The 22,639-nt window shown below is 43.6% G+C and overlaps 1 protein-coding gene across 1 annotated transcript in view; it reads right to left on the bottom strand.

The window, feature by feature from the left end:
* The window catches only part of SLC2A13 (solute carrier family 2 member 13), a 137,860-nt gene extending 115,295 nt beyond the window's left edge, over positions 1-22,565 (bottom strand). The window contains exon 1 of the mRNA XM_042815869.1: positions 22,016-22,565. Within this exon, the coding sequence (XP_042671803.1) occupies positions 22,016-22,565 (550 nt within the window). The remainder of the gene's footprint in view (positions 1-22,015) is intronic.
* Positions 22,566-22,639: the final 74 nt, after the last annotated feature.

Genomic DNA, 22,639 nt, shown 5'->3' with positions numbered 1-22,639 from the left:
GACTGGTATTATTTGACATCATTGTAAGCAACATGGACAGTGGGATTGGGTCCACACTCAGCAAGTTTGCAGATGACACCAAACTGAGTGGTGCAGTTGACACATCAGAGGAAAGGGATGACATCCAGAGGAACCTGGGCAGACTTGAGAGGTGGGCCCACGGCAACTTCATGAAGTTCATCAAGGCCAAAGCGTGAACTCCTGCACCTGGATTGGGGCATCCCAAGTACAAATACAAGTCGGGCGGAGAGTGACTTGAGAGCAGCCCTGAGGAGGAGTTGGGGGTGTCAGTTGATGCAAAACTCAACATGAGTCAGCAATGTATGGTTGCAGCCCAGAAGGCCAACCGTACCTTGAGTTGCATCAAGAGAAGTATGACCAGCAGGTCAAGGGAGGTGATTCTGCCCCTCTGCTCTTGTGAGACCCCACCTGGAGTACTGCGTCCAGTTCTGGGGCCCCCAGCACAAGAAGGACATGGAGCTGTTGGAGCAGATCTAGAGGAAGACCACTAAATGCTCAGAGGGTTGGAGCATCTCCCTTATGAGGACAGGCTGACAAAGCTGGGGCTTTTCAGCCTGGAGAAGAGAAGGCTCTGGAGGAACTTTATAGCAGCCTACCAGTACCTGAAGGGGGCCTACAGGAAGGCTGGGGAGGGACTTTTTTTTTTTTTTTTAATAAGGGCAGGTTGTGACAGGACAAGGGGAAACTGCTTTAAACTGGAAGAGGGTAGATTTAGACTATAAGGAAGAAATTCTTTACTGAGGCTGGTGACACACTGGAACAGGTTGCCCAGAGAGGTTGTGGAGGAGGCATTCAAGGCCAGGCTGGACGGGGCTTTCAGCAACCTGGCCTAGAGGGATGTGTCCCTGCCTATAATAGGGGGGCTGGAACTACATGATCATAAAGATCCCTTTCAACCCAAATCATTCTATGATTCTATGAAAATTAAAAGTATATTAAAAAAAAAAAAAAAAAATTAATGTAGCAAAACAAAAAGATTAAAGATAGAATCCAAGTTTTTCATCATAGAAAACATTTGGGAATAAATACCAGAGAGATGGAATGATTACGTAAGACTTTTGTGCAAGATCAGATGAGTACCAACACATCCTGTAACAACTAGGACTTCCACCACAGCTCAGATGGTGTCTAGCAGACAGGAGGGAAGGAGCATTACATAAACAACAAATGAGCAACAAAAGCTGGAGACAGGATATTGAATAAGATGCACTGTTTCTCCTAACGTAATTAAAAAGCTCTAAGGCACCAGAGATGTGTCTGCCATTTCAGGAGCATCAACAAATAACTAGCAGCAACAAAAACACTGGGAAGGACTGGGAAGGATTCTTGACGTTTTTGTTGTTGTTCTATATTGATTATCATGAGAAAATGATCATAAAAACAAAATAAAAAAAAAAAACAGACCATACAACTCACAATTATCAGCCTTTTGTGCTTTGGAGTAAAGAAGGCTGCTTGTTAACTAGAAACACTATGGAAATCCACCCTGGAGCTGGTGCACCTATGAATCATTTTGTTGTTCTGTCCCTCCTTCCATCAGCTCATACCAACTCCTTGCACCGACACAACCAAACCCAATGGTAAACTGGAGATATGGTCAGTTCACCGTAAGACCCAGAGCCTGCACTGGCCCAAAGGCAGAACCATGTACAATAAGAGATTGGCCTGAACTACTGTGGAACCCCAGATCACTCAGTTCAAAAATAAAATTGGGCTTCGAAGAACAAAAAGCAAATGACAAAGATATTCCTAGTTTTGTTGCAGTGCTCTCACAGTACAGTACTGAAGCCATTAATCATTAAAAAAGAACAGTCACAGCTCATTAAAGAAAACTATATTGTTAGAGGTTCCAAGTAAACAAGCAAAAATTATTAAAATGCTTCCTTTCGTAATAATGGTCACAGGGAATGAGGCATTATATGCTAACATATAAAGCTGCACTGAGGTACTTAAAAAAAACTCACAAAAAAACTATTGTCTTGGTTTAACATCTCTATCTCCTCTCTTAAAATGAAATGGTAAGAGCAAATTTTCTTTACAACGTTAAACTTTAATACAAGCAGCTTTCAAGTTCACTTCATTAAGAAGTGGCAGTTTGTGCTCCCTGTAAGGGCTCCAAACAGCCGCAGCTAACGGATCCTTAGAGGATCTGGAGAGGGCACCTGATGAAGAGTGAGTTCATGGAAAAGAGAATCAGGAATAAAATATTAATAGACAGCTGAAGGGATATTGTTATGCTATGAGAAAGTTGGAACAAGAACTTCAGGTGCAACTTTTGGATTAGTTTTAATTAAACAGGCAATCTGAAAAACTTGTTACGTTTTTGGCATTAGACGTGTACATGCTTAGTGCCTGGAAGCACCACTGATCCCAGGAGCACATCAGACGGTACAGACTTTCATCATTTCTTTTCTTTCTGTTGTATTCCCACACATGATCCTATAAGGTTTATATTATGTCTCCCACAAAAAAAAAAAAAAAAAAAAAAAAAAAAAAAAAAAAAAAAACCACAAAAAAACGCTGCTGACATCTGAGCACTAACATTCAGGAAAGTGAGGGAAGGAAGCTCAGCATGCTGAAAGAACCAGGAGTTCCACAATAATCCTATATTCTTCTGCCAGTCTCTAGGAGAATTAAGTAGTCTGTGGGAGAAGAATGTCTCAGTAACTAAGGACACAATTTAACTGCAAAGAGTATTTGTTCTAAAAGACCACCAGCTTTCATAACCACATGTGTGAGTTGGATGGCTCCACAGACTGCTCTGCAACATATTGTAAAGTCATCACCAATTCTAAGGATTCACCAAAACAAAAATAGAGCCTTTTTGTAGTCTCATAGAGTCCTTTTCTGTCATTACAGTTAACACTCCAGTTTTCAGTAATGACAGTCAGCCTGAGGGGACATTAGAGTGCCTCATTACACAAGCTAATGGGAAGTATTTGAGGAAGCAGCATATTTGTATGCCGTTCTAGTACACTAACCACTTGCCTGGCAGACAAAATTGAAACAGCTCTTACTTGAGTCAGGGGAAAGCTCAAGTCCCTCAATACCTAGGCTTTCTACCAACCACACACACCTAATAAAGGCATTCACAGCAATTTAAAATTGGTTCCTGAAAGCTACATAAGGGATGACTGGCAGCAGATCTCCCATTCCAGTCTCTCTCTATCATCAGATGAGTACAAGCCCTGTTCTTCGCAGCAACATGAGCACACTGGGCTGCAGCACAGCTCTGAAACGCATCAGGGCAATGGGACAAACCACTAACACTAAACACATTTTATTTTGGAGAATGTACATCACAGTAACCCGCACAGCTCCTCTCTACAGGGAGTCCAGTGTCAGAAAACTTCACCAAAGTCTGGAACTTCATTTAAACAGACTTATCAAAGCAGAAAGAACTAGTTCATCTCAGAGAACCTGTACCACTGAACATCACAGAACGGCCCAGGTTGGAAGGGACCTCAAGGATCATGAATCTCCAGCCCCCTGCCACATGCAGGGCCACCAACCTCCACATTTAATACCAGACCAGGCTGCCCAGGGCCCCATCCAACCTGGCCTTGAACACCTGGAGGGACAGGGCACCCACAACCTCTCTGGGCAGCCTGTTCCAGCACCTCACTGCTCTCACAGTCAATCTAACACCCAAAGCTGTTACAAAATACAGAATTGCTCAGATTGGAAAAGATCTTAAAGATCACCAAGTCCAAGTGCAACCTAACCATGCTACCCTAACTCTAAATCCTTACATTCCTTGCCTAAACCAGAGCAACCATCAATGTCAGTGCCAAAAACCTGAGCTACTATACAGCAATCAGCTGTGAAGGAGTCCAAGCCCTGATATTGCTTCAATTTTGTGAAAGCACCTTTTCTTAATGAGCTGGGATGAATAACTCCTCCTATTCACTTGAAGATTTTTCAGCACTGTGTATATCAGCAAGGACTGAGAACACAGAACTACTGTTCGCCAAAAAACCTCCCCCAAAATTGTGTGCTACTAGAAATGACCACAACTTTCATTTGTAGATAAAGAACTAATAGCAATAGAAATAGCCCTTGTGAATTACATCACATATATAAACTCTCCTTTGATCAAAAGTTACAGATATAAACCCAAATCATCAGAAAAATAAGTAAAAACAGTGACACAACTCTTGCATAAGAGAAGCACTAAAATCTTCTGACACCTTCAGGGCAAGGAGAGCATAAGGAAAACCACCAATTACAGCAGAGAGACGTAAATACACCACAAACTGAGTCATCATGAGGGAATTACTCATTACAGTACTTAAGGGAAAGGGAAAAGTGAGCCTAGAAACCTGCAATAAGACAGAGAAGAACCTGCCATTTACAGACTAGATTGTCAAAGTTCAGTACAATAAAGCCTGGTTTGTTTTGTTGCTTTCTTAGCTGATTAATATACTATTACCTTTTATTGAAACTTTTATTATCATTATTATTATAAGCAAAAACATGAAGTAATACATAAAATTTTGCAGGAATCTTTTGTTTATAATACACAAAGAGTAAATTAAAATCATTATTCACAGCCAGAAAACCTCCAGTCTTCTAACAAATAACATCTGCACATAGAAGGGAATACACAGCATGCCACAGTCTGTAGACACCAAAAGAGTAAGTAGGAGAGCTAAGGGGGGGAAATACTTCTCCTGTAAGTTTTTCAGAACAGGAAGAAGAGAAAGAATTTTACACAAAGGCAAATAGAACTGAGAATGTTGTTAAGGTCAGATGAAAATAATTGTAGTGAAGTGTTTGAATCACTTCAATTATGGGATCCCCATCCAAGTTCAGCCTCAATGTTAGCACTATAGATCAGTTCTTTCTAGGTCACAGTTAGGCTGCTATCAATTAGTATTTGATAACTTGCAACTCCCAACATTGAAAGGGATTTTTTTTTTCCCCTGAAATGAAGCAGGCAGGAAGAGAGGAGTTACTGACAGCACTTTTAGGAAAGCCAAAATGAAAAAAAATTCTCAAAAAATATGTGCACTCACACAAGAGAGGGAGCATCCCTGAATTTCAATATTGAAATTGTTATAGCTCTCTGTACCTGACTGGTATCAGAAATTGTGATGAACTGCATTTTTGATCCATGCAAGAAAACAAGATTAACTATCAGACTGAAAAGCAATGAAGAAGTTCCAAAAGCACTGAAGTAGAAAGCTCTAATTAGTTTTGTTTCTGAATTAATTTTAATCAAGCAGTACTTAAAAAGATTCTGGGAACTTACAAGCTGTGGAAAATCTGTCTTTGTGAAATAGCAAAGCAGCATGGGTTTGTGTAAAAAACAACCTTGTGCAACCTTTTTTTTTTTTTTTTTTTTTTTTTTTTAAATCACATTATTGAGATTCTCACTTAAAGAAAATAAGAGCATTTTATCTTTCTTCCACTTGACGAAAAGGAGAACTACTAGGTTGTATTTATGATGGCCTGAATAAACATGTAAGACAAGCCCTACTTCATTGTAAACTGAGAGTGGAGCTTTCAGTTTTAATAAACTGTGATTGATATCAGCAGTGCTTTGCTTTCCCTTCAGCAGGTGCAGAGCTGGCACAGCACACCTGCTCGCTCACACCTGGCAAAACAAGCAGGCCAACACGGCCACGTCGCAGGGCAGAGACCAGGAGCCACCTCCCCATCCTGCAAGGCGCTGGGCACAGACACAATCCTGGGCCCAATAACCCTTTCTCACCTGCACTTGTCACCTGGTGGCTGACATGGCTTTTCACAGGGGAAAAAAAAAAAAAGTGATACTTAATGAAAGAGGAAGAAGCTTTACTTTAAAAGCATGCCTTGAACTTAGACCCAAAAGCCCTACATCTTCAGCTAAGGAATAACTTAGTTTCAGCTCTATCTCTTTCTATAGGTGCAGTCATGAAAACAGGCGAGCCAGGCAACTTCTCTGTAAACTGCTTTGGGTTTCAGTGAATTCACTGAAAGTCCAGCAGCTGACTGAAAATCGCAATGTGAAGCTTTGGGGGAAGAGAAGATTGCATTCTCTTATTTACTGCCCATCTTTAATTTCAAAAATGAGTCTAAAAAGTAAAGCCAATCTCATTACAAACTTAACACTTTAGAGAATAACTATAAAGTAACCCTGTTTGTACCATGTTCTGGAGAGCCATTTATAAAAACACTGTCTAGTTTACATTCCCAGTAATTTCATGCTTGCAATGTGCAGATACATTGCAACTATCAGTGCAGAAAACCGTTTCTGGATACAAATTGCTGTATTCAGTTGCCCACTTACGCAGAGATTATTTCTAGGACAACTGGTACCAGTTACAGGGTTTTACAATTATTGCTCTAAAATCAAGGAACAGCCTAGAACCTGACTTTAAAAAAAAAAAAAGAAGTGTTCAATTACATCATTACAATGAAAGTAACAGTCATGAATTCAAGTGTTATTACAGTTAAACACAGGGAATGCTGAGATTCTTTCCACAGTAGGTATTTCACACACAACATCACATCTATGTGCTCCATTTAAAGTAAGTGATCAACGTAGAGAAAACAAAACACATTTTTGACCAGGCAGAAAAACTAAATGATGGAGCACTGGAGCTTGAGGTGGAGGGGGGCAAAAATCAATGCACAACTTGCTCAAGATACATAGGCTGCTCCAAAAGTAATGCCTCCTACTTTATTTCCATGGAAAGTACAGCAGATCTGAAGGGTACAATAACACTATTTGATAAAAGAGTCAATTCTTAGCTACAAAACACTATTTTTCAGCACAGTCACCACCAATAGCTATACATTTTTGCCAATAATGAACAAGAGCCTGCATGACGCACTCCCAAAAATCCATGTCAGCAGAGGTGATCATAGGTGGTATGACGGCACTGTTAGGAAAGTCTGTCTTTCATCAGCCTGAAGGGGTGGAAGTCAGAAGGCACAAAATCTGGACTATATGGTGGTTATGGTTGGAGACAGCGCAGCCAAGACTGGCATGCTCCATGATCTTCAAACTAGTATGGGGCCTGGATTTATTGTGTTGCAAGAGAAAGGTTGTCTTTTTCAAGCCTTTGGCTTAATAAGCATCATGATGTCACAGAGTTGAGTTTGTCTGGGTTCCAGGAAATCCAGAAGGATCACCCTTTTCTTATCCCAAATGACACTGCACATCACTTTACCTGCTGAAGGTTGCATCTAGAACTTTTTCTTTGATGGGGATTTCACAAACCACCATTCCATGGACTGCTGTTTGGACTCTGGCTTGAAGTGGTGTCACATGCTGTCAGTGGTAACGATGTGATCCAGGAAACGGTCACCTTCAGCTTTGTATTGGTTCAGTAAGTCCTGACAAACTTGCACACAGTGTTCTTTCTGAACCTGTGCAAGAATTCATGGGACTCACCCGGCACAAACCTTGCAGTCTTTCAGCACTGTCACTATCATTCCCAATACACTGCAGCTGATATTCTCTGGATGTAATCTGATGATTTGTGTGGATGAGCTAATTGAGACACTTCATCTCATGGTGTGATAGCTGCATGTGGCCACTGAGAACATGGCTTGTCCCTTGCATTGCTAAAATGCAGCACCCACCACCTCACTGTGGTGACATCCACTGTTTAGTCAACATAAGCATTCAGCAACCATCAGTGATTGTCAGTGAGTGCCATTTTTTTCCCCCACACAGAGGAATTAAATGACAGTCCTTCACTTCATATGCACTTCCATGTCAGACACCATTTTGCCAGAGTGCCCCTCTGCTGCAAACTGTTGAACAGCAACAAAACATAATGAAACATTGGTGGGAAGTTTCAACCTCTACTGCCATACCACCACCATCTGCCTCTGATGTCACGGACCAACATAACACGATAGCAGGCATTATTTTCAAACCAGCTCTCATGCCTCATATGTTGTGTTATCTTGCATTCTAATATCTTTTTTAGTAAATTAACTTTCCTCCTCAGATCACCGCCTCTGTTTCATTTTTGGGCCCATCTCCGTACCCTTTCCTCTTTTCCCCTTTCCCGGGGTGTGGGTCCTTGGTTCCCCTGCCCCATTAGTTACGGAATGAGGCCAAACCAGCCCATAAACTGTTGACACATGGCATGTGTGCTTTACATGCTAAGGAGAGCACTGTTCCTAGTACCTGGCTGTTAAGTCAACACCTTAAGTCCACAGTCCAAGCGTTGCACATCTCTTTGCTTTGCAAGGAGCAGCCCCTCAAATATCTAGCTTCCGTGCAAGTCCTCCCCAGAGCCCGGAGCCTCCCTCTGCCATCTCCACAACTGCTTGGTGCACATGATATGTAACACTGACAGGAAACCAACATGATGAGGTGGAGAGAATTCAATCGGGACCTCTCAGGTAAAGCAGTGAAGTCCTAGGAAGGGTTTTGACTATTACACAGATCCTGCATTGAACTTTCCATACTAGAGGGAAATCTTCACTGAATAGTACTGAACTTCATGTCACATGGGTTTATTCCTAGAACAGACCTGAGACAGCCTAGATCAGCAGTCATGGCTGCAGGGCAAAGTCATGACTCACAGCATAACACTCAAGCTGTCAAGGAATATTAGGGTACTTTGGCCTATTTTGGTACGTATTTACTTCCCTCAGTCACTTTTGCTGCCAACAGGGAGACGTCACAAGTGAAGAATTAGGCTGCTGCATCCATGGAAGACAAACAGTGGCTGTCAAGGGCTAAAAGGAAAAAGGAGCAGATCATCTACTCCATTACCAATACCTAAATAAACAGAAGCTGAGGAGTCTCAAAATTAATCAGGAGCAGGTGGGAGGAAATCACTGCTACATTTTCTGTCAGAAGTGGACGACCAAAGAATTTGCTAAAAACAGGACTGTGAGGCTCATGGCCTTGGGGGAGCAACTCGAGGCAGGCAAAAATTCCAGGAAAACCTCCATGGCTTTCAGATTCTGACAATTCACAGTCTCAGACACTTTAATGTAATCTGCAGACATAATCCAGCTAACAGGACTGCTTTATTTAAAAGCTTGATTTGTAGAGCTCCTTATTAATAAGTGTTCAAAGGACAAGGATGAGAGAACCCAGATCACAGTAGGGTCAGAGCACAGGGCCCCCCTGCATGCCCTGCCCCACTCCTGACCATGTTCCAGGCACAGTAGCAGCAGAGCACTGAGACAAAGCTGGAAGTCAGCCTGCAGGCACAGCTGGGAGGGCATTCTGACACTCTCATTCACTTTTGTTAATTGGTACAAAGTAGAGATGGATACCCAAAGCACTCTCCTGTCACTCAAAGCACCATACTGATTCCCTCTTCCGGAAGCCTTTTCTTAATGGACACAGGCAGCGTGAAACTGAAAAAAAGCGATTTGAAGAAGAACTAAGAGTTGGTAAAGTGGTGTATTTGACAGTCCCATTCCAGTTAACACAGATGCAAGAAGTACCCTTGTTAAGGCAAAACCTGCTTATCCTGTGAATTCCACTGCATCAGCTGCAGTAAATTAAGAAAATGACTCAACAGATAACAAAGTGTGCTGCTGTTTAAGTGTGCCATCTTTCAGCCTGCGAGTGCCTCATCTTTCTTTACTCTGAGGCACGGCTACTATGGGGAGACCCTCTTTAAGTGAAAAGACTACTGCCCCAAACCAACACCAAGAAAAACAATTCAGACCATATCTCTCTGAAATCACAAGCTCTCACTTGCAGCAATACTTGGCCTTCATAGAGAACATCTGTAAAGAAATATTGGTACTCAGGATAATTGATGGTCCTAACACTCAAGCAGAGAGGGAGCTCTGAATCGTCACTGCTGTCTTTCCAATGAAACTCTGTGTGGTAATAAGCGTCTTCCATCTTATTTTTCCCCCATAATCCAGTCACATTCCATCTGATCTTTTAATTACACTTTTCATAAAGCAAGGTCGAGTTGAAATATTAATTATTACAAAACCTAGATGTGTAGAATTGAATTTTCACTCAGAAGCAGAAAAAAACACTTTTCTTTACATGTTACATGTCTGCTTTTCCCAAATCAAAACAGTCTGGACTGCTAATGGTACTCCAAAAGGGCAGCATCAGGAGGCAGAATTAATTATCCAGTGGAGAAGAACTCATTAAGCTGAGCACTATAGGTAACTATGAGTAGGACAGAAACCAGACATGAGAGCTTCTAATAAAGCACAAAGAACTAGCAATGATGCACGAAACAGCACACGGGTGACTGCACTTCTGAGTTCCTTATTACCCACTCCTACCTTCCCACTTCATAACTTATATTTGCACACAATAAGGAATGAATCAAATAAGAATACCAGAATATTTTCTCTTTTAAAAAGTTCTACAACCCAGTGCCAAGCTGCTGACACCAGGCTTAAATGTAGAAAAGGTCTGGAGCAGGCAAAGCAGAATCCCTGTCTCTAATGCTTGCAACCTACTGCAATAACATGAAAGCTTTCCAGGATCTACGCTTCCAATGCACAAGCACTGCAAATGCCTGCTGCTCTTCACCTTCAGGTGCCATATGACCCACATTCCCAACACTGTCAAGCTCACATCTGCATTCTCCTGTTCTGAGATTACATTGCTCTCTTTTCTTAAAAGACTTTTTAATTGCTAAACCGTGCAGACCCTTCAAGTACCATTTCAGTTTGCCAGAGCATAAAACTCAAACTTAGCTATAAATTACCTAAAGCATTCAGCAGCAAAGTCCTTTAATTAATCTTGTGCCAACTGCTTTTAAGGAATAGCAAAGACTCATGGGAGTACTTGAAGAATAACAGCAGTTAGTGGTACAGGTGTCAGTTCTGAACGTTAAGTCTACATTATTCTGCTGAGATTCATCTTATAAAGCTATTTATAGAGCTGGGTTGATTTTAGCCACCTTACTTTTCTGGATGATGACAAGTACATGCTAATTTGTATGGATGGATTATGGGGGAAAAATAAGATGGGAGACACTTAACACCACACAGAGTTTCATTGGAAAGACAGCAGTGAGGATTCAGAGCTCCCTCTCTGCTCGAGTGTTAGGACCATCTATCAAACACACTGCTGGTGTTTTCAGTCAGGTAAAATTACTTACTGTTACAACTCATCTGGGAATTATGCAACAACCATTCATTATTGTAATGGCAACAAATAATTTCTGGCATTTCAGCAGTGTTCCAGCACCAGGCAGCAGTGAGCACAGGGCTCTGACTGCTGCCACCAGGGCACTGCCTGCCAAGAACGTGGGATGGAGCAGAGAAGGAACACAGACTGTAGAGAAAACCTGAGGAACTGAAGGAAAAAAAAAAGTCAGGCTATGGCATGCATTCACAGAAACAGTCATGTTGAACAGATTACGACTGATGTAATTAGACTTTTATTTTTATTTTTTAAAAATGTGTTACTCATGAGTCCCAGAACACTTTTGTAAGACACAAACAAACATTGGGCACACCTTACAGAATGACAAATGGAGGCACAAAGTGCCACAGTCACCTGAAAGTCAAGTCATTAGAAAGCAATGAATTGAGAAATTATGGACCAATCTCACATTCCCTTAGCAAAACCCAGCACATCTGGCATTGGGGGTTTCACAGTGTGCACGTCAGGCCTCCCAGTAGTTAACAGGCATTTTCTTATTGCTGCAATTTATGTCAGCCTGCCTTCTGAATGGCAAATTGAAGTAAATGTCCGCATGTATTTATTTTAACAGAAGGCTCACTGTAATTCAACCTTGAGACTACAAAACTATGACACAACACAACAGCTTCACACTATTTCACAGTGGGAAAACGAATTCAAGGGCATTTGTCTCTTTCCTCTGTATCAGTATGAAATAATGTTTTTCCAGAATTTATTGCTACTACAGCACAGACTCACTGTGCAAGCTCCAACTCCCAAGGCAAGGCAGCTCAAGTTGTGTTTGCACTGGCAACATTTTCTGTGTCTTAGAAAACTAATGGCTGCAATCCCTAACAGGACAAGTTTCCAGAGTACAGAACACAGAGCATTTGTAAAAATGAAATGCAGCAGAACAAACACATCTCAATTTACTGTTCCTTTAGGGATGTATGTATTCTTATGACTGATATTGCATGACAAATAGAAATCCAAACCAAAGCAATGGTAAAAAGCAGACATGATGGATCAAACACTTCTGAGTCCATTACTGCTTTAGGGACACATGTACTTGAGTGCTGGTAACATATGAAAAAAAGAAATCTAAACCAAGGAGAGACATACATTGCTTCTGAATGACTCAGCTACATTGGGAACATATTTAGACAAGACTGAGAAGTATGCACGCAGGCATGTTTCTGTTTCACTACAACTAACTGAGTCTTTTAGGTTCAGAAAGAAACAATTTCTGCAAGCAAAATGTCATAAAAGACCAATGCAAACATTTCCAAATTAGTATTATGTGCTTTATTTTCAAATACCAGCTTAGAAGTCTTACAAACTTCTCTAACAGATCTTCCTGAAGTTGTATTTTCAGCTGCACCCCAGTAAAACATCCATATCTACCATACAATACCTACTTTCCTATGAGTACTGTACTAGTTAGTAGTTTATTAAGATGATGAGGCAAATAAATCAGTGTTGCCATAATGTCAGAGGAATCACACTGGCTGAAAGCTGGTGAAGGAACACTGAATCAGGCCTCCTGAAGTTCTCTTACTGGCATAGCACAGATGAAAAAGTAGTTACTGCTACTTCAGCACCCATGCTTCTAGTTCTTGGGGCCAGTGTAGTGGGCATAGCTTACCCACATTCCAGCTCAAAAGAAGGCCCTTCAGAGGCAAAACTAGGCAACAGAGAAAGCACTGCTACTAAGCACACAGAAATCAAAGAATGGAATAGTTTGAGTGTAAAGTGGTCCACAAGAAGTCCTCATCACACCAAGCATGTACAGCTTCACTTCAATAACCCAAGAAGGGAAGAAAAGTAGCATTTATATAATAAAGTCCTTAAGAAGTTTTACCATCATAGGGTGAATTACTTAGAATTGACTTCTGAATAGACTAAACACAAATGTTCCAAATAGGTGGCTCAGATCTTCAAAAGATCAGTTTATGTTACAGAAGAAAAAGCTCTGCTGGTCTTGAGCTACCAGGAAAAATCTTTTCTGCACCGCTGCGTATGTAAGCTCAGAACACCATTCCCCTCTGTGCAAGGGAGCACTCCACATCTAAGTGGATAATGATTAATCACCCAGATAGTACTTGGGTGACAGGCAAAGCAATTAACTTTGAGTCAGGGAGAGGCCCTGGAGAGATACAACAGACAGGTTTTGACTCCAGGGAATGAAGATTCAGAAACAGGAAGGAACAGGCAGAATCAAAGGCAAAGCTCAAGCTAAATCTTTCCTTACTTCAGAAGTCATCACCAGCAGACACAAGCAAAACAATAGAGCTTGACCTAAAAAAATTACATCTTACAACTAATTAACTAATTTTTTTTTTGCAGAATTACACAAGCTGTTGAATATTCTAACATTTTGTTTGCCTTCCCAAATAAAGCTGCAGGTTTAGGGCAGGAAAGGAGAGAAGCCCTGAACCTGGAAGACATTAGGATGTATAGAGGTCACTACAAAGAGCATGCAGGTGTAGGCAACCTTCCCCTAGAATCAGACTTTAAGATAATTAGCCTTTCTAGACAAGCTTTCAAATAAACCAGTAAAGCACATTCCCACTTACTAGAAGAAAGGAACTAAAGAGAAGTTTGCACTACTAGTGCAATAATAATGCAACAGCTCCTGTGCCCTGATTTCTGCTACACACACCAATAATTATTCCCAGGAACATTCTAGTGAATCATTACAACAGAAAGAAACTACTTTCTGTGCCTGATTTTTCCTCCTACCTACAAACAATACACAGCGCAGAACCAAACCCCAGAATACGGCTCAAAATATTCCCAGAGTAACTGAATTTCTGGACTAAAATATCTTGAATGTCTACATACAAAATTTTGTCTTTTTCACCCTTGTTTAAGATCTTGAAGTTGCTGTTCAGACATGTCTAATTTTCCATCATCCCAAGCTGATCCACTGTGAACTGGACTGGTGAGGTCAGCAGCACCTATGATTAATGCAGCAGCAGGATCCGTGAGGCACAAGTCTTAGCCAATGAATGCAGAAGTGAATAAAACCAGCTTTACCTTTTCCCCTCAGGCAGAATCCCCATTCCTGTGCTGACATAACTACTACTGACCTCAACAGTCCAGTAATCAAGGACCTGTAAACAAACAGTAGAAGTAACTTTTACACAAAGATTTGCTGAAGCACACATAGCTCTGGTCTCAGCCAGCACTTCCTTCATGCTCACAGTGGCCTAGTTCACCTGCTGCCACACCACCTTGCCTGCATGTGATTCTCTGCCCAGGATCCATCATGGATCCAACCAACAACCATTAACTGATCAAATCAAAAGAACAAGTAGTTCAAGGTGAGTTCCCTCAACTTTAGCCTCACGGATTAATCAAAACTTCCTAAGAAGGCAGCTATAAACAGAAAATTAAGTAAAAAAAAAAACAAAAAAAAACACACACAAACAAAAAACAATTAGTCAAAGTTATTTCTAACTGGATTAGGATTTAGGAATGCAGCACACTGACCTGAAACTCAGTAACACACACACACACAAAAAAAATTTAATACACCAGATACAATGTTTCTTTCCCACTAGAATTCATTTGGCATGTAAGTAGACTCCGAAACCACACTAGCTCTAACCAGAGGCATCTATCTATCTTCAGGATCCTGGACCAGCTAAGGACCTGATGCTCTCCTCACCAGCTGTACAAGATTCTCTCCTTCATCCCACTGGGTGGGGGGCCAGTGAGCCTTGGTACAGCCTATTCCTTTGGCCAGGTTGGGTCAGCTGTCCTGTTGCTGCCTGCTCCCAGCTCCTTGTGCACCCCCAGCTCCTCACTGGCAGGGCAGCATGAGAAGCTGAAATGTCCCTGGCTCCGTGCACACCACACCAGCTACCAGCAAGAAAATTAACTCTGTCCCAGTCCAACATCAGAAGATGTGGCTACGCACAAAGACATCCCTAATACGGCCTTTCAGCTGCTGGAAGACAACCACCATTTTCCCAAAGTGATTAAGCCTGCAGGCTTATTACAACCATAACTACTGGCTTTGCCTTCCTGAAAGCTCACAAGAGAAACAGCGGGGAAAACTACACACACAAGGCTCCCAATAAAACAAGAAGAGATTTTGTGAACTGCTTGTTTCTGTCCAGGAAGGAAAAGTTAGTCTGTGGAAATTCCCACTTCTGGAAAAGGGCCAGGAAACTCTTGCCTTAGGGATGCAACTAATGGTACAGGTTTCTAACAATATTTCTAACAAAAAATATAGGCCGTCGCCAGGTTAATCTACTTTTGGATATACGTTTCTGTTTACACAGCAGGTCTGCCACCATTTCTGGCATTTCTATCATCGGAGGACGGACCATCAGATGGTAACGTATACATCTGCACATGCCCACACAACAGAGCCCTTCAGTGCTTCTGGTTGTCACAAGACCTATGAAAAATTCTGGGCTTCTTAAACACACAGCACCAAAAGGAGAATGGAAAGTTCCAGGTGTGAGGCCTGAAGCTGCCTCCCAGTAAAGCCACATCTCCCCTTTGGGGCTGCTCAGCCCCACAGTCCTTCTTCATGCTACAAACATCAGGAACCACAGGGCTGCTCAGAGCAGGCAGAACATGCTTGCTGTATGAAATGCTTGATAGTGACAGCAAGCTCCAAGGCCGGGGCCTAGTGCTTCCAGAAAACATCAGCTCTAACAAGGGCCAGAAAGCCTCTCAGATCAGCCCTGGAGGGAAAAACCACTGCAGAAAGATTCTCCCTGGAGTTGGCAGACAAATTGCACTGAGAAATTGGAGCAGCGAGTGAGGAGTTTGGCCAGGAGAGCTGGGTGACAGCTCCTGAACACAGTTGCAGAACCTCCCTCAGCAGGTGGACACAGCGTCTCTTAGTGATCCCTCAAGCAAAAGTCAGCAATATCAATAAATACACTTTTTAATACACACAACTGCTTCAGTGTCTGAGCCCCCAAACACAAAGAGAAGAAAAGAAAAAAATGGCCCCCAACAAACAGCTGACAGCAACCTCCAGGGCACAGGCAGCACTTCTGAGGAGATGCTGAGGAGCCAATGCCTGAAGGGAGGACACCAGGAGTGAAAAGCAAGCTGTGCCCCAGAACACAGACACAGGTTTTTAACATCCTTGCTGTTTAAATGAAAGTAGCTAAATAAAAGACCCCCCAAAAATAGAGAATACATTTACTAATGCCATGGCTCTGAGATCATGCCAGGTCGTGGCCCACACACAGCCAAGGTGGGGGCTTGGAGAAGAGGGTGTGCATCTCACCCATGCAAGTGGATGTGACTGGCAAAGGAAGAAGGCACCAAGACTCTGAGCTAGGAACCTCAGCTTCAAGTACTGGCTATGCAAATGTTCAAAATGAGAAACCACCAAGGAAAGGCAAAACACACACTCAAGACTAAATCCCTGAAAAAAACACATATCTAAAGACTCCAGCACAACACAGGAAGGTCAGAAATGGAATGAAAAGGAAAGGGAGTTTCAGCATTTACTTTCAGTATTTCTTTTTTCACTGCTCCTCCGGAAGCAACTGATAAAACACACAGTAGTATGCTCAGAATAAAAATGAAGTGCATGTTCTGACATCTCACTGAAGACAGCAGCCAGCATTTCAAGTCTGCTGCCGGGACTGTCCCCAGATGTCCTCTGTCATACCTCTCCTGATGGGGCTGTTATCCACTTCAGCCAGCAAGTTACTGAAAGCCAAGAGCTGTAGCTGAATGACTTTCTGTCTTATCATCACCACGCTCAGTAGTGGGTGCCACTGATCTCTTGTTCCTGTAGCAAAGCGGGCATTTTGAAAAGAAGCCCATCTGTAGGATCCACACGGATACTCACAGCACGTAAGGAAACATTTGTGTTTAATGCTGTAAGCTTCCTCCAAGCTGCCTTTTTTGTAAAGAGTAAAAGAATCGTAAAAGTTCCAATTTATGTAACATAGTAACTGTATGTATTGTACTGTTTCAACATAAATGATAAATACTTGGAATACAACAGGAAATCTGCCTTGATAGAACCACAACAATATCATCAACTGCAGGGAAAGATACTTCAAAGGATTCCCATGTTTCAGTTTCAAGGTTTATGAAATACAGGACTTTCTTTTACGTTAGACAAACAACAACACAAAGCCCCCACGGAAAAGGGAAAACAGAAATCAACACACACACACACACACACACACACACATACACACACAAAAAGCCATGCAGACACAGAAGAGACACCCTCATGACTTTAAACAACTTCCAGAAGAATCAGAAGCCCAAAAATTGTTAGCTCTAACTCAGAATGCATAACACGTTTTTCTGAACAGCTCCCCAAATATGTGCCAAAGGCAGCAATGCGCTGATCTTTGGGTACTGCACCATCAACAGCACAGCCTCAGATAAAGCAATAATGGAGCAGTGCTCACTGACACAACAGTGAACTGCACATAGGAAACCACAAAATCTCCAATGCCCTCAAAATGAGAGGACTTGAGAAAAGTTTTTCATCTTAATGTACCCCCGGTATCCTGCAAGATCACAGAAACAGTCAGCAACTGAAGTTTCTTTCCAGGAATGAAGCAGATGCTCCTGCTCAAGAGCCAACAGATCAAGCATTTATGAGGCACAGAGCCAACTCCAGAGCACACAGTAGTTCTGGCAGCTGTAGATGCTCTGCAGAGCAGCTCTGGTCAGTGGCCACATGGAGCCCATTCCAGCCACGTGGATGTTTGTCTGCCCGTTTTCTTCCATCTCCAAGGCAAGCTTATACTTACATACCACTGAAATCTGCGTTAAGAACAGAGTGTGAATCATGGATTGAAAATTACAGGCATCTGCCAAAGCAACACAACGTATCTGGGGGGGTGAGGGAGACTTTCCCCTCCAAAATATTTTAAGGTATAAGCACCTTTAAAACTGTGGCTGATGCCCACTCATGAAAACAGACTGGAGGCTGCAGGTTTACCACAGCATGGGAGAAGGGAAGAAAAAGAGATCAATCTGTAATTTTCCAAGACAAAATGCACACCATCAAAAAAAAAAATAAATAAATAAAAAAAATAAAAAATTCTGTAGCATACTTAAAAAGTTAAAAATTAAGATAATAGGGAAGAAAAAGCACAGCCTCATCTTGATCACAGTGGTTATTTTCACAGCATATGTGGTAGTCCAGGTGGACCTTTTTTGACCATCGTGAAGATAACACAGAGCTGGTACTACATGATGTGAGCACTTGGGTTATATTTGGTTATTTTTATTTGCTGCAGGAACCAGCTCCCAACGGGGGAGCCCTGCACCTTATGCCAGCCATTTTCACTCCTGCCTACTTCTGCATTCAGCCTTATTACCTCCACTCAGAAAGTGACCTACATATGCAATAACAAGATGCTGCCAGGAACACTGCATATGCCACATTCAAATACAGCACGTGGAAAAGACAGCTAAGCATTCTGAATGGAAAGCAAGCACTGAGCAGGAGGCTCACACTGCCCTGCATCAGCAGTGACAGAGGTCAGATAGAAGACACGACACCTGCCCAGGTCAGCCCCACTGCACTGCACAGCTGGGAGCAGACCACATGCCCCCCTTCTGCTAAGGGCCTGGGTGGTGAGCATTAAGCAACAACCACTGATAAAAAGAAAAAACAAACCCTCTTACTCAGTGAAGAGCTGATCATTAATTGCATACCATCTATTTTGCATGCTGAACAAGGCAGGGAAATCTAATCATGCAACTAATGATGTACACAATAGCAACCAAACTCTGGGTAGCTTCAGCAGCTCTTCTTCCACAGACATCACCTCAGGTTTTTTTGAAGCACTGATGCAAGCAGCACACCACCTAAAACACCACACCATCACCCACGTGTGTCACATTAACTGAACATTACCAGACACACAGAAGTATGCTCCATATCAATGCATTTCTTCCCAGCTAGGCTCATACAAAGAGCTGCTGAACACACGTGATCCAGTTCTCTCAGCATCTGAATGTCACCCACATTTTTTTGAGGAATATCTATCCAAATGTTACATTCCTGATGGCAAACTCAGCCAAATTCCTGAAGAGCCATAGGCATCAGAGCTGCTCAGGAAAGGGAGCATAGGAGAGAACGATGGCCACAGCTTTGCCCTTAATCTGTTCTACCTGAAGTTTTCTGAAGAGTTTCAGCATGGGGAGGACATCCACCCCCTGTATCTCTTCAACTTTGCATTTAAAATTCAGACCTGAAAAGTCCTCAGCATATCAGCTTGCTCATCATGCTAACCAGGGTTTTCATTTCATCCCATTCTGCATTTACAATGAGGTGTGCAGGAGGGGAACATGTGACTTCCCAATAACAAAAATCTATTCAACACCGGCAACACATGAGGACTTTGGTTTGTCCTTGAGAAAATGTCTACATTCCAGAAACATCTCCATCTGTAATCACTGGACAGAAAAGGAGAGTTCTATCTCCGAGCAGCTCTGTGGAAAATGCTGCTAAATGGAGAAGACAGGCAAGTAAGAGATGTTCCTCATTTCAGCATACATCTTGTGGTTTTCATCCTGAAAGTTTAACCGCAGTCCTTTCTAAATCACAGTCACAAGAAGAATGCCCGTTTTCTCCCATGGTCACAATTAGCACAGATCCACACTGACTGAAGCCACACAGGCAACCACCGTCTGTTTTTACAGCACGGTCTGCAGCACAGTAGCTCATTTACTAAATGCAAGCAAATACACAGCTGTGGACCATAACTCATGCTGTGCAATCAACAGATCACTGCAAGAAAGACTTCAATAAGGTACAAAGTCATACACAACTAAAAAGCTGTTACTGGTTTGCACAGAGTGGTGTATACTTGGGAAATGCTTTCCTATCTGTGCATTTCAGCAGCTAGAACTGTATCTGGGGTGATGCTGCACTGAGCTGTGTCTTTAACCCAGGACGAGGAAGGTCGCATTCACTGCTGGCAGCCAAAGGGCTCTGAGAGAAGAGAGAAAAAACTTAAAGTTCTTTCGATTTCTAATTCCTTCATGACATCATCCCGGCTCCCTCTGGTGGAGGGCTCAATGTGGCACTTAACAACAGACTGCTGAACACGAACAGTTTTCAACCTCATTTTTCTCCTTTGTAAAATAAACCTCATTAGGATTGGACTCTCGCAGTGCTTCAGTGATGGCAATCTAAGGTAATGCTTGGTTTCTGACCAGAACCTCTTTCACGCATAAACAAAAGCAATCTCTGATAAAAAAGGAGAAAACAGCTACTTTTATTATATTTTATTTTCAGCATTAATGTCTTCGTAATCCAAAATTCTCAGGGTGCTTCGCAGTCCTTCCTTCAGCTTTCCAGGCCACAGCAGAACAATCTCCTCTCTCCGTGATGTGGGAAGAGAACAAAAGTCTCTCCCCAAACCATACTGAGTCCTGCAGCTTCACAAAAGAGCAGCCCCTCAGCGCCCAGTTTCCATTTTGGTTTCTATGCATTAACCACCAAGCCTCATATCTCTCAGATGATGCCAGTGTTAACGCCATAAGACAACACTAAGAAGCCTGTGCATCTCGTACACACATACACAAAGTCACACCAGCCTTCCCCTTTCCTCTCTATCTCCCCCACCCCAAGACGACATTACTGCAGCCACTTACATCCAACAAACCACATGAGAAGCTTCACAAATGCAGAAAGGGGTCACATTTCACATTTTTAGAAGGTACCATTAACATTTGTGCTACACAATGCCATCAAAATACCTGTTCTGCCCTTTTATATCAAAATTGTTTTGACTCCTGAAAATAACAACAAAGCTTATCAACATTTTGCAGTCTAAAGTTTGATTTAAAAAGGCACAGGGCATCAGCATTTAAAGAAATAAATAAAAGCTCAGCACCCAACTCAGGGTAGGAAGACTGCCAGCTGCAGGAGATGTGCCAGCTGCACAGGGAAGCCAGTATGGGTCCTTTCAGGGATGGAGCTGATTTTATTTCCAAAAGCCTTCATTATGACTCACTAACTTTTTTCCTTACTAAGACTGTGAATTGCATCCTACCAAGCAGACATAAAAATTGAAAAATATATTCAAAGGTTAAGACACAGAATGCAGTTTTGCAAAGAAAACAACTCTAATTCTTCACTTGTCCTCATGCTCAGAGATAGCAAGTGTTGTGAGATCACAGCAAGAGTTACTTTTCTCTTTTTCTAAGACTACATTCCAAATAACCTCACAGCGCCTACCATGGATGATGAATGCAAATCAAACTACAAACTACTGACAGGGTATCAGCTGAAGCACAGCCCAAATCCTGGGGACAGTTAGGATTTATTTGGCACGGAAAAGAGCCCTAAGGTAGGAAGAAACATTCCTCATCGCTTCACCTTCCCCGGGACAAGTAAGAGAAAGTTTTACCAGGCTTATCTGCTCACAAGCTATGCGACAGACAGGTAGGCAGCCTCAGAGCACATCCTGTTCTGCCGGATGCCATGAATAAAACCCGAAGCCTTCCAGAGCAAACATCTCCGCCTCACGATTACAGCCTCGTTCTGTCCCCATGGCACCCCTTTAGCGCCCAACGGAACCAGAGCCGTGTGGGCAATCAGAAGAGCAGTTCAGTCCAGAAAGGCAGGCATCATCCGCTCACTTCTGGCACCCCAACCGCACCACGTGAAGGCTTAGAGGTGAACTGTGGGCAGAGACCCCTCAGAGGTCCGCGTGCAGGACGGCAGAGGGGCGGCAGCCCCCGCAGCACCGGGCGGCTCTCCGCCCCACAGCGAGCAGAAAGAAAGAGAACAACCCCGAACACCCTCCCTTCCCAAACAGGGAAATAAAAACGTTTCGGGGCACAAAGAGCCACGTTTCGGGTTCCGTCGCCGCATTACATAAACGCGGCGCGGCAGAGCGGCTCGGGGGGACCCGGAGGACGCAGGGACGGAGGGGCCCGGCCGGCACTCACCGATGCCCAGTCCCACCACCACGCGGCCCCCCAGCAGCGTCTCCTTGTCGCGGGCAGCCGCCAGCACGCCGGCCCCGGCCGTGAAGAGGCCGCTGGCCAGCAGGATGCAGGGCCGGCGGCCACACAGCCCGTTGAGGACGCCGCCGGCCAGAGCGGACAGCGCGGCGGCGCCCACCGTGCCGGAGACCAGCAGCTCCTGCCACAGCGCGTCCAGGTTCAGCTCCCGCTTGAGGAGCAGCAGGGCCCCCGACACCACGCCGGTGTCGTAGCCGAAGAGGAAGCCCCCGAGGGCGGAGAACACGGACACCACGTAGACGAAGCCGGGCGTCTCGTCCCGCTGGAACTGCCGCCGCGCCGCCCGCTCCAGCTCCGCGCCCGACGCCGCGCTGTTCAGGCTGGAGCACGACTCGGCGGCGATCAGGCTGCGCTCGCCCGCCGCCGCCGCGCCCGAGCCGGCGGCCCCCTCCGCCTGCCGCCGCCGCTTCTCGCCCATCAGGTTGCTCAGGCTCCGCAGCGTGTACTCCACATTGTCGCCGGCCTTGCGGGACATGGGACGGCCGCGGCGGGGCCCGCCCCGCCCGGGGGAGGGCGGCTGCCGGGCTGCGGGGCGGCTCCGGACGCGGC

Source organism: Centrocercus urophasianus, unplaced genomic scaffold (assembly GCF_019232065.1).
Source record: "Centrocercus urophasianus isolate 14NV4802_14NV808 unplaced genomic scaffold, USGS_Curo_1.0 seq_15, whole genome shotgun sequence".
NCBI lineage: Eukaryota > Metazoa > Chordata > Aves > Galliformes > Phasianidae > Centrocercus > Centrocercus urophasianus.
Note: the sequence above shows the minus strand (reverse complement) of the source record. Positions and strands in the feature narration are given on the sequence as shown.